The sequence below is a fragment of the Brassica rapa genome, chromosome A10 (assembly GCF_000309985.2).
Source record: "Brassica rapa cultivar Chiifu-401-42 chromosome A10, CAAS_Brap_v3.01, whole genome shotgun sequence".
NCBI lineage: Eukaryota > Viridiplantae > Streptophyta > Magnoliopsida > Brassicales > Brassicaceae > Brassica > Brassica rapa.
The window spans coordinates 8,364,794-8,385,098 of record NC_024804.2 but is presented as its reverse complement, the minus strand read 5'-3'; the positions used below and the strand labels follow the sequence as shown (position 1 = coordinate 8,385,098).

At 29.5% G+C, this 20,305-nt stretch overlaps 2 protein-coding genes across 2 annotated transcripts; both read left to right on the top strand.

Annotated features, from left to right (window-relative positions):
* The first annotated feature begins 6,464 nt into the window (after window positions 1-6,464).
* LOC117128868 (F-box/kelch-repeat protein At3g27150-like) lies at window positions 6,465-13,021 on the top strand. The gene has a single exon (XM_033281435.1). It carries the CDS (start codon window positions 9,883-9,885, stop codon window positions 11,224-11,226), a length of 1,344 nt encoding a protein of 447 aa, XP_033137326.1. The 5' UTR covers window positions 6,465-9,882; the 3' UTR covers window positions 11,227-13,021.
* Window positions 13,022-17,918: 4,897 nt separating this feature from the next.
* On the top strand, window positions 17,919-19,224 carry LOC103833535. The gene is made up of 2 exons (XM_033282881.1): window positions 17,919-19,166; window positions 19,216-19,224. The coding sequence occupies exons 1-2, from the start codon at window positions 17,919-17,921 to the stop codon at window positions 19,222-19,224; spliced, it is 1,257 nt and encodes a 418-aa protein (XP_033138772.1).
* The last annotated feature ends 1,081 nt before the right edge of the window (window positions 19,225-20,305 follow it).

The window sequence follows — 20,305 nt, the reverse complement described above, 5'->3', positions numbered from 1 at the left end:
CTATTAGTGTTGATGTAATATTTAAATTTGTGTAATAGTTATGTATTCATGTATATATCTTCTTAAAAAAAATATTAAGTTTCTTTTGTATATTCTTGTTGTCTAATTCTACTTTTAAAATATTATAAATCTTATTTTGTTTAAAAAAAAAACTTTGATATGTAAAATTTTAATTTAGAAAAATAAATTTGAAATATTTAAAGTATACAAAAGTTTTAAAGATTAAAATTATGGATAAGAAAATACTTAAAAATCATAAATATGATGTATAATTAATTATAAGGACCAGGATGAAAATAAAAAGATGAAATTTCACTATTTAAAACTCTAAATTTAAAGTTTTAAAGTTCCTTTTTGGAAAGTAAAAAATTCTATATTTGAAGTTATATAGTTTATTTTGGAGATGATCTTAGTAGAAAGTGAACAACTATCTACTTCGTCTATTTTTTTCTCATATATTATCATTTTCAGCGTATTAAAGTATGCGTTTCAAAATATTGGAGTGATTGAGTATATGACAAAGTTTTGCTTCACATTTAAATGCTTTGTTCTTTTAGTGATTTTCTTTTTGAACAACACAATTAACTGTCAAAACCAATTGACAAGGTAGCAAAATTATGGACCGTCCCAGCGATATTCACATGATAACCTAAGAACATTTTATTAGTACGGCTTCCAAGATTATATCGAAAAGGAATATATTCATATCTTAGAGAGTATTGTCGAAAAGAAAAAGAAAATCATATTTGAAGAGTATTGAAAAAACGTACAGCGAAAATGGAATATATGAGAACTGAGAATAGAATATTAACATCGGCTGCTGGGCTGAGATTGTTAAATCTTATGTTCATCTCTATATTATCCGATTAGTACGATATTGTCCACTTTAGATTTAATTAGTAAGTTCACATAAATTTACTTTTGGTTTTCTTCCCAAAAGGCTTCGTATTACTAGAGTTAGACATATATTAAATACTCTTTATCTAATTTTTCAATGTGGGACTTAGTTTGTTATCTCACATTCTCCCTCTTAAACTAAAGATCATATTCATCTCGTGTTCCACAACTGACTTCCAAAATTTTTTAACTTTATTTCTGCCACAAACCTCTCATTCCTAATTCATAGGATACCATCCATCTCTCGAAGAGTATATTGGTCTTTTACAGATTTCTCGTTAACCTACTCTGATACCAATTGTTGGGATAGTTAAATTTCATGTCCAACTCTATATTATCTGATTAGTACGATATTATCTACTTTGAATCTAATTGGTAAGCTTGCATGAATTTACTTTTAGTTTCTTTCCCAAAATATTTCGTACTATTAGAGTTAGATATTTTTTTTATATATTAAATCTATTTATCTAATTTTTCAACGTGAGATTTAGTTTGTTATCTCACATCATAACAACATGACCATGAGTCTCGTACAAAGTCGTTTATTATTCTTTGATAACAACAATTGTTGTCGTGTAAGATTAATTTATATTGCTTCGCGTAGGCACCGGCCGACGAATAAATAAAAAATCATTAATATATATATTACTTTCTTATGTGTTTAAATTGTGAAGGGATGAGACGTAAATATTGGATAAATATTATAATTAGTAGAGCCATCTAATATATTAAATAGAAATCATGACTTCTTTTCATGTGTAATTTTTTAAATTTGGACCATTCTTAGAAAATATCATATTTTACATAAGTTCATTATTATATCTTTTAATATCTTTATCTTTTTATTTGAAATACAAATGAATATATTTAAAATGTTCAAGCAAAATCTTTTTAAAATCTTCTTAGAATTTTTTTAAATTTACTTTCGAAAATTAGTTAGTTTTAATTTTAATTATCATAAAATATAATTAGAAATTAAAATTGAATATAGCTTTGGTTTATAAACGAAAATTTAAATAAAATGAAATTAATTAATTTCAAAAATACATTTACTAATAATTTTTAGAGATTTTGTTAGAAATAAATATTTATTTCTATTTTAACTTTTTAAAATTTGTTTTCTAAAAAAATAAAAATCATGATTTTTTTATGAGTGATATTTTTAATTGGGCCATTATTTAAATTTTCTATTAAATATATATCACTAATGCTAATATATATAATATTTTTAACTACTTTAATCATAATATCTTTTATATCTTTATAATTTTTTTAAAAAAAAAATTAAAATTCTAACAAATCTCTTGAAAAAGATTATAATAAGATCTTAATTTTCATAAATTGAATATAAATATTTTCAACTAATTTTGTAATTAGTAATGAAATGTTACTAAAAGAATAAAATTATATCCTATTTTATCAATTTTATAATAATATCTATCATTTTAAAATAAAAACGTTATATTGAACAAAATATGTTTAAATTATTTTAAATTGATAAGTTAACATATTTTATTTTAATAAATATAAAATATTTATGCTAAAAATATAATATGTTGGTAGAACGAGTTAATATTTGTAAACTATATAATACATGAATACAAATTTAACTTATCTTAAACTTTTTAATATACAGTAATTTATATATAAAATTAATAAACATTAAAAAATTACTAAAAAAATCTAGCGATTTGAATTATGGATCATGATTATAATAAATTAAATACAAAATTGTTTTCATATGTGTTGTTTCATGCATTAAAAAATTAGTTTAGTAATCAAACGCAAATTCAATAGGACAAATATATAATAAGCAACATATATATGTGATGATTTTAATTTACAGCATGAAAACTATAAAATTATTATATTTGGCATAATTATACAAACATTTAAATATGTGAGTAACATTAAAAATATATAATAATTATGTACAACAAATATCTACATATAGAAATGTGAAAATATATACCCGCACAGTTGTGCGGGTGGAAATCTAGTCTTTAATTAAGAGTACATTGTAATTAAGAGAATTTTTAAGGCTAATCCAAAACACTTTCGTATTTCTTTTTGTAAGAAACCATATTTTATAGGAATACCACCTAAAATAATTGATGATTTGTTTTGTCAAAATTTCTTGTTAGAAAAAAAATCATAAGACTTCAGCAGCGAAACCAACGCATAACTAATTTAGTCTCTGATTTTCAAAACGTATTTTTCTTTGCTTTGTGATATAGATGACTATGTTAACAAAGAAATTGCCACAAATACCACATTTATAGTATTTTTTTTATGTTTACACTAACTATCTTTAATGAACAGTAAAAGATATTTATATCTCTAATGTTAACTAATCTAAACTTAGAACTTAGAGTTAAAGAGTGAGATAGGATTTTTGGAAAGTGAATTTTATGATTCTAATAATATATAAATAAATATTTATTTAAAAAAAAAAATAGTTTCAATCATAATTTTCAAAAAGATATTTTGAAAAAAAAATTCAAAAAAAGTTTTTATAAAAAAATTATAATTTCAAAAAAAGTATAATTTCAAAACATTAATTTTTTTTATTTAAATAATTATTTATTAAATATATAGAGAACAAGGGTATAAAAGTCTTTTGCCACTTAATGAATAAAGTATTTTTGAAAATATACCTTTAATGGTGGTAAAGATTAATAATAGTACCATGAAAATGGTAAACATGAAATTTACCCATGTTAAAACGAGAAAATCTCGTTTATCCAAATATGTCATATTAAAATCCATCTCGCTAACTCCGTACCTACCTTATTCAGTTTAGATTTAGAGGAAATTTTATGTTTATCACTTTCATGGTACCACTTTTCATCTTTACTACTGCTAAATGAATATTTTCAAAAATACAATCTTCATTAAGTGGCAAAAGACTCTTATACCCTTGTTATCTATATATATAATAAATCATTAAATAAAAAGTAAAAAAAAATTGAAATTTGAACTTTTTTATAATTTTTTTTTAGTTTTTTAAAAATTTCTTTTTGAAAATCAAAAATTATGTTTTTTTTTTTTATATTTTTAAGTATTTATTTATATATTTATTAGAATCCTAAATTTCACATTCCAAAAACCCTACTTCACCCCTTAACTCTAGACTCTAAGCCTATATTAGTTAACCCTATGGATAAGGGTGTCAAAATGGATATACCAACCCAAACCAACCCATATCCAAATGGTTTTAAGCTTATATGGGTTATGGTTTTAACCAATCCATTTGACAAATGGATTGGGTCAATCCATAACTCATTAAAGTTAATGATTTAATGGTTATAATGGTTAACCCATGAGCAATAATTTTATAACTTAAATAGTTACTAAGTAAAAATATTACTTTGGGCCTGAAAACAAAAAGAATACTTAGACTTTTGATAAATACAATTATATGATTTTTCGGTTAAAAACAATTTTATTATTTTAGCAGAGAAGATAATTTTGTGATTTTAGTGCGAAAACTACTTTTAACATTTTTGCGGGAAAACAAGATTTTCCTTTTTAGTGAAAATATAATTTTATGGTTATGGCAAGAAAACACAGTATTACGGTTTTGGCCGGAAAATACAACATTGGGGTTTTGGTGGGAAAACATGATTTTGCGGTTTTGGCGAGAAAATTCAATTTTGCGGTTTTGCCAAGAAAACATAGTATTACGGTTTTGGCCGGAAAATATAATATTGCAGTTTTGACGGGAAAACACGATTTTGCGCTTTTGACGGGAAAAAACGATTTTGTGATTTTGACAGGAAATTTCAATTTTGTGATTTTGGCGGGAAATTTAAATTTTGCGGTCTTGGCGGGAAAACTCAATTTTACGATTTTGGCAGTAAATTCAATTTTACGGTTTTCACGAGAAAACAAGATTTTGCAGTTTTGGCGGAAAAAATCAATGTTACGGTTTTGGCGGGAAACTCGATTTTATGGTTTTGGCGGAAAACTCAATATTACGGTTTTGGTGGAAAAAACTCGAGTTCACGGTTTTGGCAGTTGTTTCAATTTTACGGTTTTCACAAGAAAACACGATTTTGCGGTTTTGGCGGAAAAACTCAATTTTTCGATTTTGGCGTAAAAACTCGATCTTGCGGTTTTGGCGGAAAACTTGATTTTATGATTTTGGACCTTTTGGCGGAAAACTCAATTTTACGGTTTTGTCGGGAAAACTCGATTTCACGATTTTGGCGGGAAAACACGACTTTGCCGTTTTGGCGAGAAATTTTGATTTTACGGCTTTGGCGGGAAATTATGTCATATGTTCAGTTAAAATCGCTATCTAGTTTCAGTTTATTTTCCAAAATTTAGGTTTGTAAATGTTATAACACATTAAAATTGTATCTTAATTTATTTTTTTAGTTCGGATAAACTAGAGTTTTTAAGGAGATTTAGCTTTTAACCATAAACTATGGTTGTATCTATTTTTATTTATAAAATCCCTATTTTATTTTATATGGTTACATAATGGATTTTCTATAAAGATTTTACTAAAACAAAGAATAAACTAATTTAGTTTTGGTAATTTTAATATATCATTTTATCGTATTTTATGTGAACCCAATCCCCCTATATATTAAAAAAGAAGTCACTTTATTGAGGTCTGGTGACGTGTCGTTCATAGGTGAAGTTTCAAAAAAATTGTTATAATTTGATTGGTCGATTGTTTTTAATTTTTATTTATTTAAATTAAATCTAAAAATTTAAGGTAAGTCTAAAAACATTTAACATCACTTGCCATATAATGTAAAGAATATTACAAATAATAATTTATGCCAAATAATTCTCGAAATTATAGAAAGATTAATAATGTTTTATTTATTACTTTTAATATTTATAAATTATAAGATATAATGAACAAATTTTTATATAAGATAGTTATAATAGTTTTATACTCTACTTGATGAATTGTATTCGAATATAATTATATAATAACTATTTTAAATATTAGAAAATCCAAACATGTTTATTAATATGATTTTTAAATTATTTATCGCTGTTTACAGAATAAATTTATCAGAATTTTAAAATTATTTATATAATGTTATAAATTATTTATAAAAATATAAATTCTACTATATATTTATTGAGAAGTCACATAAGTGATTTTTTATTACGTGTTGGTCAAAAATGAACTCTTCAAATTGTTATAATTTGATTGACCGATGATTTTTAATTTTATTTATTATAATTATATCTAAAAGAAAAGGATAATTCAATTACCACTTTCCAAATAATCTACATAATATTAGAAATAATTATTTATGGTAACTAATTGTTGAAACTATGAAAGAGTAATAATGCGATCAATTTTTTTTATATATTTATAATTACAGAAAATAATAAACAAAAATGTTTATTTGAATTGATATAATGATTTTATATTCGTATAGAAAGAATTATATTTGTATATAAAGTATCATAATAACTATTAATGTCTAATAATTCAATGCATGGTTTTTAAATCATTTATAAAATTATAAATACATTTATACAATTATTTATAATGGCTTATCAGATGTTTAAATTATTATAAGAGGTTCTAAGTCATTTATAGAAGCTTATACATTAATTTATAAAATGTATTTTGAAAATTTATGCTCCTATTACAATATTTTGAATTTTTTTTCATTTATAATGGTAAAATTCCTCAACTATGTTTACTTAGTGTAGAAATCTCTAAACTAAATATTTACTGGTAGTAATGGTAATTATGATCCGTTAGAGTTTAATTCATTAAATAAAGTTAGTTTATGGGGTTTTTCGTTAATACTTAGTTTGGGGTTTTTACACAAAACAAACTTAGTTGAGGAGTTTTAACGTTAAAATTCCTTATTCTTTCCTTATTATCTATTATTTAAATCTTTATAGTGGGATTTGTTTTATGAAAAACTAGTTGCAATCAACTGACGAGATATATTTTTTCCTAATATCATGTATTTAATATTTAAATATATATATATATATATATATATATATATATATAGCAAGATTTTAGTTACCAAAATTATGTATATATTATAACCAGAATATCTTTAAAAATTTATTAGAAGATATTCTATCTCATAGCTGAATTAAAATTTATTAGAGGATATTATATCTCATAGCTTTTCTTCAAAATTAGGTCATTTAGAAACTTAAACTAATTTACTATATAAATATCACACCACCCATATTAGTTTCACGCATCTACCTTTTAAGTTTTCATATGTTTTTGATCGTTCTAATTTAAATCCTACTTTTGTGATCTTGCGCAGGTGTATGATAATCAATAAGTAACTCATAGACGGGAACACCATTACTGGTAATTTTATGGGAGATTTGTATTCTCCGTTTATTTTTGTTCTCTTCCTCTCCATGTTGTATCTCTATCTATATTTTTGCATCAGTAGTGATTCAACTAACAAAAAGAGAAGACTCTGTTTATCCAGGAACTGATCATCCCTTTCGAAAAAGTTAATTTTTTTTTTATAAAGTTAAATCTCTTATCAAGAATATAATATAAGATGTGTATGCTATTCAAGTGCAATTTATTTATTGTGCATGATCCTCTTTGGTACGTCTGAGAGCCATAGGTAATCTCAAAGCTTCTTAAAAACTTCGAAACTCATTGACGTTGTCCTATCAATTATATAATTTGTTATCTTTTGGGGATTGTTTACATCTTTAAATATTTTTGTTACAATTACCTCTTTTCTGACTCAAGGCTTAAATAATGAAACCGTAAATCATCTCTGATATTACAATGAAACCAATGATAATAAATCTCAGGTAATTCAAATCTCTCTTTTATATTTCATGGCTGATTTTTTTATTGGGTTTTTGCGTGAAATATTTATTTTTTCTCAATTATATTTTTTTGATGTTTTAAGATTAGTATTAAATGTGATCGTTTGAAGCATAATGCATTCTCAGAACACATCTCCATGATAAACACTTCTATGTAAATTGTGTCAATTATGTTAGTGATTTTGCATCTAAGTATTGTGACTGATGTTCCAAGAGAGAAAGCGTATCATCTCAAACCGAGATTGTTTGGAAAGGTAATTGGTTTTATAGATGTAATTGGATAATTGACATCTAAAAGATACATTTTATTAGATAGTACCGAGCAGTCTTTTTAAACCTTTTGAACTCTAACTTTTCAAAGAGTTATCTAAAGGATACGCTTTATCAGATATAAATGATACGTTTTATTAGATAGTACCAAACAGTCCTTTTAAACTCAAACAATGCCATGTTCTGAATTGTACACACTGTATTGACCTTTTTTTTCTTTGCGGTGTGTATTCAGATAGCAGTAGTGAAATGCAGATATGAAGTGATATCAACTAAAATTAAGAGAAAAGTCTTTTAAAAGCAGAGATAATCACATCGGCCTCTCTTGAACATGGCAAACAACCAGCAGTTTTGCAAGACCTGAATTTCTGAAACAAGTTTTCTACTTTCTTTTTTCTTTTTATTTAGTTTCACCTGATGAGAAGTTTGAATCATAGACTCTTGACATTTTAAAATTTATATTATTTGTTTGTGTAATGGTGCAGAGGTTTCAATGAGACCGGCTTATCGTTCTTCCAAGAAAGTATTGGTGAATGACAAGCTTGAAGCTGAAGTGAAGAAGAATAGAAGGATGATAAGCTTGAAGGAGACGCTGCTTTGAACAAGTTCTTCTATGATATATATTTGAATTCTGATGAGGATATGAGGAGTTCTAGAGCAAATCATATGTGAGTATCTATCTATCTATATTCCTATTTAGTCTTTCTTCTCTCATGGAGGTTACAATGTTTTGGCATTTTGATTGACTCTTTTGCAGTTTTGCACAATCAACAGGTGGAATCTAATGGGACAGTACTTTCAATAGACTGGAAAGATGTTAGTGCTAAGAAAATAGAGAGCACTCTTCATGATGATCTGGCGCTCAAGACATGGGAAATATGATCTTATATGATGTGTGGGTTTTACCTTAATCTAGACAGAACTCGAAGCCTTGGTCTTAAGGTCTGGTTTCTCTACTTTATGGACTTAAGGTACTTTGTATTTTTCATAACTCATATTGTTTATACGAAACACTGAAATTTTTAATCTAAACGTTCTAGTGTATTATTTGTTCATGGTAGACTAACTTTTCTTTGCAGTTTTGACTACCATGAACAAATAATACACTAGAACGTTTAGATAATTTATTACTTGTATTTATGGTAGAAGGTTGAATAAAGATATTGTATTAATATGGTAAGAAAATTTAACAAAACATTATAATATGGTAGAGCTAAAATTCAAAACACATATGCTATATATATCTGAGTAACTTAGTCAAGATTTCTTATGCATCTTTTCAACTAACTAAATATAACTGGGATTCAAGAGAGCATTCAATAAAGAATTTCTATCAGTTTTTAAGGTACACATGCAAATTTTATGATAAATCTAATCACTAGTGATATTATTACATATCAGATTTTTATATTGCATCACTATCACAGAATATATTAATCTTTGTTATAATATGCTTAGTTTTAAAATTATATTGATTTACTTATAAGAAATAATACATATTCCCAATTTGATATTTTGGAAGTTCTTTAAATAGAAAAATTATAATCGTAAAAGGCCTGTAATTATATGTTTTAGAACAGTGCTTGTCCATTTCCGTCGTGTTGCATAAATTTAAATTACATTTTTTCTAGTGGCTCACATTATTGTATAGACTAAGGAAATATTTTTTCTTAATCTATTGAAATATTAAATTTTCAAAGCAATAAATTATATAGCATTAATTAATTATTTGCTTGCAATTTTTGAGTTTATATTACTTAATGCAATTTTTGAATCTCTTTGATTTCCCAGTTCATATAACAGAATCTCATTATTGTTTCTGTAAATAAAAATTAGGAGTCAAATACTTAAAATTGTTTGTAATTATATGTAGTAAAAAAAATTATGTTAGATTCTTGGAATTGAATGATGTTATTCATAGTATTATTTTTAAATTTACAGGAATTGATGTCAAAAGAGATGGCTAAAATAAATCGAGATATGCTAATGTTAAGAGAAGACCAGGCTCCTAAAGTTGAAGCAAGCTTGAGCCAATCTGAACCAAGGAAGATTTCAATGGTTGGCATTAAACCTCACATACTTGACTTGAATGTGAAACCTTGTTCTGATTCCGACGAGGAAGAAAAAGGAGAAATTGCAAAAGAATTTCAGAATCTTGCAGGTCTAAAAACTCATGATGCCTGTTATGTTGATCATAAGCTTTTGTACGAGCTTGAGGTCGAGATCATTGCTCGCCTACCATGCTTTGAATACTGGAAACTGCAGTTTCTTAACAAGAAATTCTTGCAGTTATTAAAGAGCTGTGAAATTTTTAGGGTGAGACAAGAAAAGGGACTTGTGAAACCCTATGTGATTTTGCATTCAGGGGCTGTATCTAATTGGGAAATGTTTGATAAGGATTTTAAAACCTTTCAGAGACTTCCTAAAGTTCCTTCTTCTGACTATTGCTTTTTCCACAGCGATAAGGAAACAGTTAGTGTGGGTACTCAACTAATTGTCATAGGGAGAGAAATAGATGGAATTGTGGTGTTTCGCTATGAGCTAGAGAATCATAAGTGGTTCAAAGGTCCTTCAATGATCACACCGAGGGCCATGTACGGTTCTGCGAGCAATGGTAAAACCGCATTTTTTGCAGGAGGCATTAAAATGGATGAAAATGGAAACCCTGTTGTTGTGCAAACTGTAGAAAAGTATAATGCTGATACAAAAAGGTGGACTATGATTAATGGAATGCATAAAGCAAGGAAGTTCAGCTCAGGATGCTTCTTGCGTGGAAAATTTTACGTCCTCGGTGGCCGAGATGATAATGATAAACACCTCACTTGTGGAGAAAGTTATGATGAGACGACCAATTCTTGGGAGTTGATACCTGACATGCTAAAAGACATGACAGTCATTGCGCATTCCCAATCTCCGCCCCTTATTGCTGTGGTTGATGACAATCTATACATGTTAGAAACATCTTTGAACGAGCTTCGGGTATATGATATAAACACAAATATTTGGAAGAAGCTTGGTGTTGTCCCTGTGAGCGCAAACGCTGCCTTCGGTTGGGGGATTGCGTTTAAATCGATGGGAGACAGACTTCTGGTGATTGGAACTTCTCACTCTTGGCATAGGAAGACAGTAGTTCACTCATGCCGTCCTTCTCCAGACGTGGAAGAGCAACATTGGGAAGAAATAAAACATTGGTGTGTTGGTGCTGAGCTCCCACAGTTTATTCATAACTGTTGTGTGATGTTTGCTTAAAAAATTTTCCAAGGAAAATTTGGAAACTTATTTGTTTTTGCATTTGTGCTTAAAGTTGTTGCATTTGGTTTTAAGTTGTTTGGTTTGTGTTTTTCTAATTTTTTTTTGTTTTTCATTTGGGATAAAAATGTTGTTGTTTTTTATTTTTTTTAAGTGCTTATGTTTGTGAAAAAAAAAAACTAATGTTGTCTATGTAATGGTTATTTATTTATTTTGGTTTTGTTTTTTCCCTCTTCAGCCATAAATGTAAGTGACAAAATGGGTAAACCAACCCAAACCAAACCATATCCAAATGGTTTTAAGCCTACATCGGTTATGGTTTTAACCAATCTTTTTGACAAATGGATTGGGTCAATCCATAACTCATTTAAGTTAATGATTTAATGGTTTTGATGGTTAACCCATGAACAATAATTATATAGCTTAAATGGTTACTAAGTAAAAATATTACATTGGGGCTGAAAACAAAAAGAATACTTAGACTTTTGATAAATACAATTATATGGTTTTGGTGTTAAAAACCATTTTATTATTTTAGCAGAGAAGATAATTTTGTGATTTTAGTGAGAAAATTACTTTTAACGTTTTTGCGAGAAAACAAGATTTTCTGTTTTAGCGGAAATACAAGTTTATGGTTTTAGCGAGAAAACACAGTATTACGGTTTTGGCCAGAAAATACAATATTGCGGTTTTTGTGAGAAAACACGATTTTGCGATTTTGGCGAGAAAATTTAATTATGTGGTTTTGGTGGGTAAACTCAATTTTACGGTTTTCGCAAGAAAACATAGTATTACGGTTTTGGCCGGAAAAATACAATATTGCAGTTTGGCGGGAAAACACGATTTTCGGTTTTGGCGTAAAAAAAACGATTTTGTGATTTTGGCAGGAAAATTCAATTTTGCGGTTTTGGCGGGAAAACTCAATTTTACGGTTTTGGCGGAAAACTTAATTTTACGGTTTTGGTTGTAAATTCAATTTTACGGTTTTCACGAGAAAACACGATTTTACAGTTTTGGCAAAAAAACTCAATTTTACGATTTTGGCGGGAAAACTCAATTTTGCAGTTTTGGCGGAAAACTCGATTTTATGGTTTTGGCAGAAAACTCAATATTACGGTTTTGGCGGAAAAACTTGAGTTCACGGTTTTGGCAGTAATTTCAATTTTAAAGGTTTTACGAGAAAACAAGATTTTGCAGTTTTGGCGAGAAAACTCAATTTTTTTTATTTTGGCGGAAAAACTCAATCTTGCGGTTTTGGCGGGAAACTCAATTTTATGGTTTTAGCGGAGAACTAAATTTTACAATTTTGGCGGGAAAACTTGATTTCACGATTTTGGCGGAAAAACAAGACTTTGTCGTTTTGGCGGGAAATTTTGATTTTATGGCTTTGGCGGGAAAACATAACTTTGCGGTTTGGCGGGAAAACTTGATTTTACGGTTTTGGTGGGAAAACACAACTTTGCGTTTTTTTGCGTAAAACTCAATTTTACGGTTTTGGCAGAAAAACACGACTTTGCGGTTTTGGCGGAAAAACATGATTTTGTCGTTCTTGTGGGAAAATGAGATTTAGCATTTTGATGAAAAAAAATCCAATTTAGAGTTTTGGTGGAAAACTTGATTTTATGATTTGGCAAAATTTATGATTAAATTTGGCTTACTAAAAAAATCAAGATATAATAGTTTTATATATATAAAAAGTTGGATGTTAACAAATATATATATATATATATGGCAATTCTCCTAAATAGACCATTTTCAAGTTTTGGTTACAAAAATAGACCACAAAGAGGAAAATGCCCAAAATGTTTCATTTAATAGGTAAAAGGACCCTAATATCCTAGATATAAAAAAAATATTTTTTTTTATAGTTTTAGATTATATGTTTTCAAGCTCTTTCTGCGTCTCATCTCTGCCACCACGCGTTGAGTCTTTTTTCTAGGTCTCGAGATCTGTGGCGGTGTTGTGAGAGTGGAGCTTCAAAGGCGGTGGTGTTTTGCGCGGTGGTAGGTGAGTTTGGCTGGGGCTCTAGCTTCATGCGGTAGATCTGAGGGGTCGGATTAGGCGCATGGACCCCAAGCTCTCTTCGGTTCTCTCCTCCTTACCCACGGCGGTGGAGTATTCTCTGGTGATGAGGCGCGAGGGCTCGGGTTTTCGTTTAGGGGTGGCTTGACGTGGAAGGGATGGTCTCTTTGGATCTGGACCTTAGGCGGACTTTTCAATCAGTTTTGCTGTCTGCTTTGAGGACGGCGGACGCGGCTGAGACGGAGAAAGGATGGAGGCGGTGGAAGCGAGTGGATTGCAGGGTGCGGTCTAGACCAATCCAAGCGTCTGCTCCGAACCGGCGATACCGACCAGATCCGGTGGTTTCCTCTCCCTCTTGCGCTTTCTTTTTCTTTTCAGGTGCTCTCCAAAAGCGGATCTCACTGTTTGCGTCTGGTGGGATCTCTCACCCTTTGCTTCTTCGGTTTCGTTGCCGCCGGAAGCTCTTTCATCTTTCGGTTTGTTTCGCTCCGATGCTCCGGCTAAGGCGATGAATCACGGTCGACGTGGCGCCTCCTCGGAGGAAGGTTCCGGCGGATTCAATTCGGTGGCGACCGTCATCTCTTTTACTCTCCTTGCGGCTAATTAGGGTTTCTAGGCCTACTCCCGGTTTGGTAAACCGGTTTGTGCGCTGGTTTGGTTCTTTTCATTTTTAGGTTTTTTTTTAGTTTTATTTAATTTCCAGCTGTTGTATGTTTGAAAAAAAACCAAAAATATTTAATATGAAAACCTTTAAAAAAAATAAATAAAATTTGGTGTAGTAAAATTGGTTTAGAAATTTGGTTTGTTTTTTTTTGTTTATATATTTGATTTGTGTTTTTGTTTGTTATAAATTGTTATTGGTTTAGTTATGGATAACTCATTATGCATTACAATCCAAACCATTTTAACCCAATCCATTAAATTCATTAACCAATTTAATCCATTAATCTATTTGTATTCAATTATTCTATCCATTAAGATCCATGGTTTAGATTGGTTTGGGTTGATCCATTAACTTTTACCCATTTTGACATCCATACCTATGGGTATACCATTCATTAAAAGTAAGGGTAAAAATGATTAGTGTAAACATTAAAAGTGGTATTATGAATATGGTATTTGTGGCAATTTCCCTTAGACTTATTTAGTTATAGATTCTGATTAATAATACTGTTTAGACTTATTTAGTTATAGATTCGAGTCTGTATAAATTGATGACAAAAAAAAGTGAAAATATAAATTAGATAAATATTTATAAGCTTATAACTGTGCAGTATTTTCTTATCAGATAATTTTGTTAAATGACAAAATATAAATTATACTTATAAAAAAATCAAAGATATTATTATTATTATTTATATATTATAAGAAAATAAAAATATTATTAATTAAACTAAATTTTACAGAATCCATACTACTAAAACACAAGACCTTTTTTTTTTAGGTATCCTTGATTTTTGAAAATATTTACAAGGCATTTAATTTTTAAAAACATATTATGGAAATTATTTGAATTCGGAAAACAAATAATTCCTATTAATATGGAAAATTTGGAAATTGATTCTACTTTCCTATTAACATGGCACGTAAAAGAAATTGAACAACATGTTACATTTGTCCGTATTAAATACATATATAACATGTCGATCAATGATTAATTTATAGAATTTTCTTTAGTGTAAAACTGTAATCACTAACAAATCATATTATAATATAAGTATTGCAATCAATAATTAATAAAATAAACGATATGCTGAATTCAAAATTTCCATCATATAATAGATTTCTGTTAGAAACAAAATTTCAACTTTATTTTTGTATACCTAGTTATATTATTTAATAATTTCTTTGTGTATATAATTATGTTATATATACAAAACTAAATTTTCCATTTATAATAATATAATAGTATGAAATAAAACTTTATAGTTTAAGTTGTAACTTTAATTATTATATAATGTTTAAAATTTGTTAATTTTAATATTTAAGTCAATATATATATTCAAAATTCTAATCTTGGAAAGATTTTTAATCTATTTATTTTTGTTAAAATTTATTAAATCAAGTTCTATAAAATTAAGAGAAATTTTTAGGTTATAACTATCATAATGTAAAACAAATAATATTTCTATAGTTTGTAGATATTAAAAAAATGGTATTAGGATTAGAAAATTACAATTTTATAAAAAAGCTGCATAAACTTTGGAAGAATTGTTTTAGTAATAAAATTTATTTATATAATTATAAAAATATACTAAATAATATTTCAAAAGTTATAAAATATTATTATATTTATATTTATAGTATTATATTATTTATTGTTATATTAATGATGATTTATGATTTATTACCATATTTTAGAAAAATGACCAAAAATAATTAATCAACATTCAATGTAAATTTTCATGTCACAATTAACCGTAAGCAATGTCATAATCGTAAGTATGATATGTCATCATTTTATGTCAAAATGATTGTGAGATGACACATGAAAAAATTACTTCTCAAATAATATCTAAGAGATTCTTATAATGTATAATCATATGTATTTATACAAACTATAATGAACGTCAAAAAAATATTTTGGTCAAGCTGTAGGTGGTAAGAAACAATATATTAAATATATAATATATTTTCATTTTAGTTAAAAAAATTATTTATTTAAAAATATGATGGGTTATAACCAAACATAAGCATAACATTATTGTATTTATAACATTTAACTTATATCCATAAATTTAAGACTGAAAAGCTAAACAACTAAAATAGAATAAAACTAATAGTTTAATATATGATCTGGATATTAATGTGAATTATTCTTTGGACTACCGAGTCCCTGGATCGATAGTTAGCAAACCGCATATCAATATATTAATAAATTATAATATATAGTTATATATGAATATAATATCCTTAAAAATTAAAAATTTAAGAAAATATCAAATTAATGCTTTATTTAGAAAATATAACTAATTATTATATTTTTTAAAAAAATTTATTTGTGAAGAAAAACAATTATTTGAAAATATGTAATATTAAATTAGAAATTTGTCAAAAATGTTAATATAATAAATAACTACAAAAAAGTATCATAAAAAAATTTAAAATCTAAAATAAATAAAAATACAAACTTACAAATACATGATCAGTTTTTAGGCTTTTCATTATCTTCATTTTCATTGAATGACATAATAAAAATTGAATCAAAGTTGTAAAAATCACAAATTAATCAATTTATTAAAGTTTATAAAATATTAAAAGTATATAAGAAGTTTATTCAAATAATTTAAAAATATTGTCAGATTTTTTTTGGGATTTCACGGAGTCAACCTGTCTGGTGACGGGGTAATGATGGGGGTTTTAAAGTTTTACCAAGTTTTATCTGGTTTTTAATTAATAATTTTCTATTAAACATGAACCATATTATATATGGGTTACATGGTTTATCGGTTTGACCGTGAATCTTTATCGGACATGAAACACCAAAAAAAAAAAAATGATAACTATGATGATTATTTCTCATATATTTTAAAATAGGAATGAAAATTTTAGTGTGTAGCAAAAATTAAATAAATCATGTACACTGGTTTAACATATACATTGTATAAATTGTTACACTATGTTCTTCAACCAAAAATAATCATGTGCATTCAAAACTTGGGTATCATTATTAATTAAATACGCATATCATCTTTAAATTTCTTTTGTAAGTTAATTTCTTTTATAAAAAAGAAAACAAATCACACATTTTTGACTGAAAATATGTATTTTATAGTACTATACAAACAATATAACTTATAGAAGAATGTTAAAATACAAATAAAAATTGTTGTTGCTTTTAACCCAAAATAGTTAATCGAAAAGTTATCTTGCATTTTCAAAGCGCGGATCAAAATCTAGTAAATTTATTAAAACACTTCCTTTTATTATAATTATTTACCTTATTTTTAAATAGGTTAACTGAATAAATTAATATTATAAAATTATAAGAGTTTCATAAATATTATCATTAAAATATTATTATTTATATAAGAGTTTAAAATGTTATATCTATGTTGATTTTACGAGTAATCTATAAAACACTCAATTTCTAGTTAATAGTTTTTGTATTTGTCAGTATAGAAACGTAAAGTTGTCTGTTTTACGTTTTATTTTCTATGATATAACCGTTTTTGAAGGTAGTTCTGCCATTTTGCGGCCATGGGCGGTCCTGCAATACTTGGGGAATAAACAACAACCAAAATGGGGTCCGGAGTTGCTTAAAAAAAAGACCGTGCCTATACTTAAATAGAAATACAATCACTTATTCTCATTCAAATGATTTTCGTAGTCCAAAAACAACGTAGTGAAACAAAAACTTCTCCAAAATGAAAACAGAAAAAAACTGAACTGAACATAAATTATCAGGTTTTTCTTTTTTTTCTCTCTAATAAGAGGCGATTTCCGGTGATCTTTTTGGGTGTCTGTTTCCTTTTTTAAACCTGCCTCTTTCCCTCCTTCTTGAGTGGATCCAATTACCGGCCCCCGAGCCACGGTATTCTGTTTAGTGAGCGAGATTTGAATTTCCTTTCTTGTCGTTCAACTTTCCTAATCCTTCCTTTGAGTTCATTTTCGAATCAAATACTTTCCTTAAATCTCCTTTGTCTATCTAATATTTCCTTTACACAATGATGTCATTAAAAATTGTGTCTGAATTTAGCGTGATCAAAGGGAAATTCTCGTCTTGCATTGTGAACCTTCTCCCAAACAATCTCCCTCTCCGGCGTGATTCTACCTCGGTGTACGGCGGCGTTTGGATTGTCATGGTTGATTCACTTCACAAAGCGATCGGTGCGATGTCTCTTGAGGAGGAAGAACCTCTGAATCTCGGTGACGATCCAAGCTTTCGAGTCCTGGATGAAAACGAAAAAAGTTTGATGGGACGCCTAGTGAACCCCGACTGTCAGTCGATGGCTCGAATGATAGATTATATGCCCACGGCATGGAGGGTTGTTGGAAGAGTGCGTGGTATTGCTTTGTCTAGAGACTGTTTTCAATTTATTTTCCAGAGGGAGGAAGACCTTCAAACTGTTCTCAAGGATCGGCCCTGGTCATACAATCACTGGGCGCTGCTGCTGGAAAGATGGACCGCGCATCCTGCGGAAGATTATCTCCAATCAATGATGCTCTGGGTACGAATCAGACACATCCCTGTTAACTTCTTCACCACGAAAACAATGTTTAAGCTAGCTTCTGAAGTAGGGTTGGTGGAAGAGATTGCTTATGACCCTGAGATCTCTCATACGAAAGAGTATGTTAGGGCATTGGTCACGTTTAAAGTGGAGAACCCTCTGAAAGCTTCCCGCAAGTTAACAATTCCGGGTGAAATCGTTACGATTGAGTATGAGTATGAGAAAATCTACAAGAGGTGTTTACATTGCTTGCGTATGACGCATGAAAAGATTCGATGCCCTTTACTCAGGAGGGGGTCAAACAGAGGAAATCAGTTGGAACCAAAACATGTTGGTACTACTAGTAATCCTCTTTCGCCGGCTACTACGTCGTTAGCGAAGCTGGATAAATGGGACGGCCCTCCTGGTTTCCCTCCTCTGTTTCCTGAGCTGTCGAAACAAGACCAGAAGATGGCAATGCTGTACATTTCTCATGCAGATGAAACAGAGAGGTTGGCACGAATTGAAAGAGTAAGGCAAGGGATTGCTGAGAGTCAAGAGGAATCGTCTGCGAGGATCACAAGAATCACACGCGATCGAGACAAGGGCAAAGGTCACGTGTTTTCCTTCCAAGAAGCGGTAGAGAAACGACCTCGAGTTGGTCCTCTGCAAATTGGTAATTCACCACGCGGGAATGAGGCTTCAGAAAATGAGGCAGAATCCGGTTCTTCATCTATCCAAGCTACTGCTTTCTCTGCTCCAACTAAGGTTCCTACGGGTTTTCACTTAGGCCCTTTTTCGGAGGGGCGAGTCACAGAGAACTTGAACTCGAGCAAATCTCAGAGAAGGCGTCCTCCTTCATGGAAGAGGAAAACAAGCACAAAACTAGGCGCTGGCTCATCGGCCTTAGTTTCTCTTCCGTCACCTTCAACACCTGCAACAATGAAACGGAAGTCCAATGCTCCTTTGTCAGCAACAGAAAACAAAACTCTAAAAACCTCAGACTCAACGGTGGCTTCCGTATTGAAGCCGCTGCTTCCCCAATGAGCATATTGAGTTGGAACTGTCAAGGAGCAGGAAGCACCGAGACAGTTCAGCAAATTCGGGAATATCGTCGCAAATACTTTCCGGATTTTTTGTTCTTGATGGAAACTAAGCAGAAATTTGAGTTTGTTAATGGTTTGAGGAAAACTTTGGGTTATGACAAGTTGATTACAGTGGAACCAGAAGGTTTAAGTGGGGGTTTGGCACTAATGTGGAAAGATAGCTATAATGTTGTGGTGCTGTCTAGTGATAAAAGGATTATTGATCTGAAGGTATCAATAGGATCAACTTCCTTTTACTTGAGTTGTGTGTATGGCGATCCTGTGAGGGCCAGAAGACGGGAAGTTTGGGATCGGCTTACTCATATTGGATTGCTAAGAGATGAAGCATGGCTCTTAGCTGGTGATTTTAACGAGCTGTTGTCTAATGACGAGAAAAGCGGGGGAGCAGTACGTGAAGAATCGTCCTTCTGGGATTTTAGAGACATGGTACAGAATTGTAAGCTTAAAGAAGTTAGACATACTGGTATCAGTCTATCTTGGGGAGGATGGAGAGAGAAGGTGTGGGTTCAGTGTCGCCTGGATAGAAGCTTTGGCAATAGTGAATGGTTCTCCTTATTCCCTCGCTCCAATATGGAGTATCTTGAACTATGGGCCTCTGACCACAGACCAATACGCATATGTTTTGCATTGGAGAGAGATGAACCGAATAAAGGCAGATTTTTCTTTGATAAGAGAATGCTTTCTCGGGAAGGATTTGAGGATCTGGTTCGTAGAAGCTGGGAGGGTGATGGGACTGGCCAAGGATGCACGATGGATCGTATCAGCAGATGTCGGCGTAAGATAATGGAGTGGAAGAAGAAG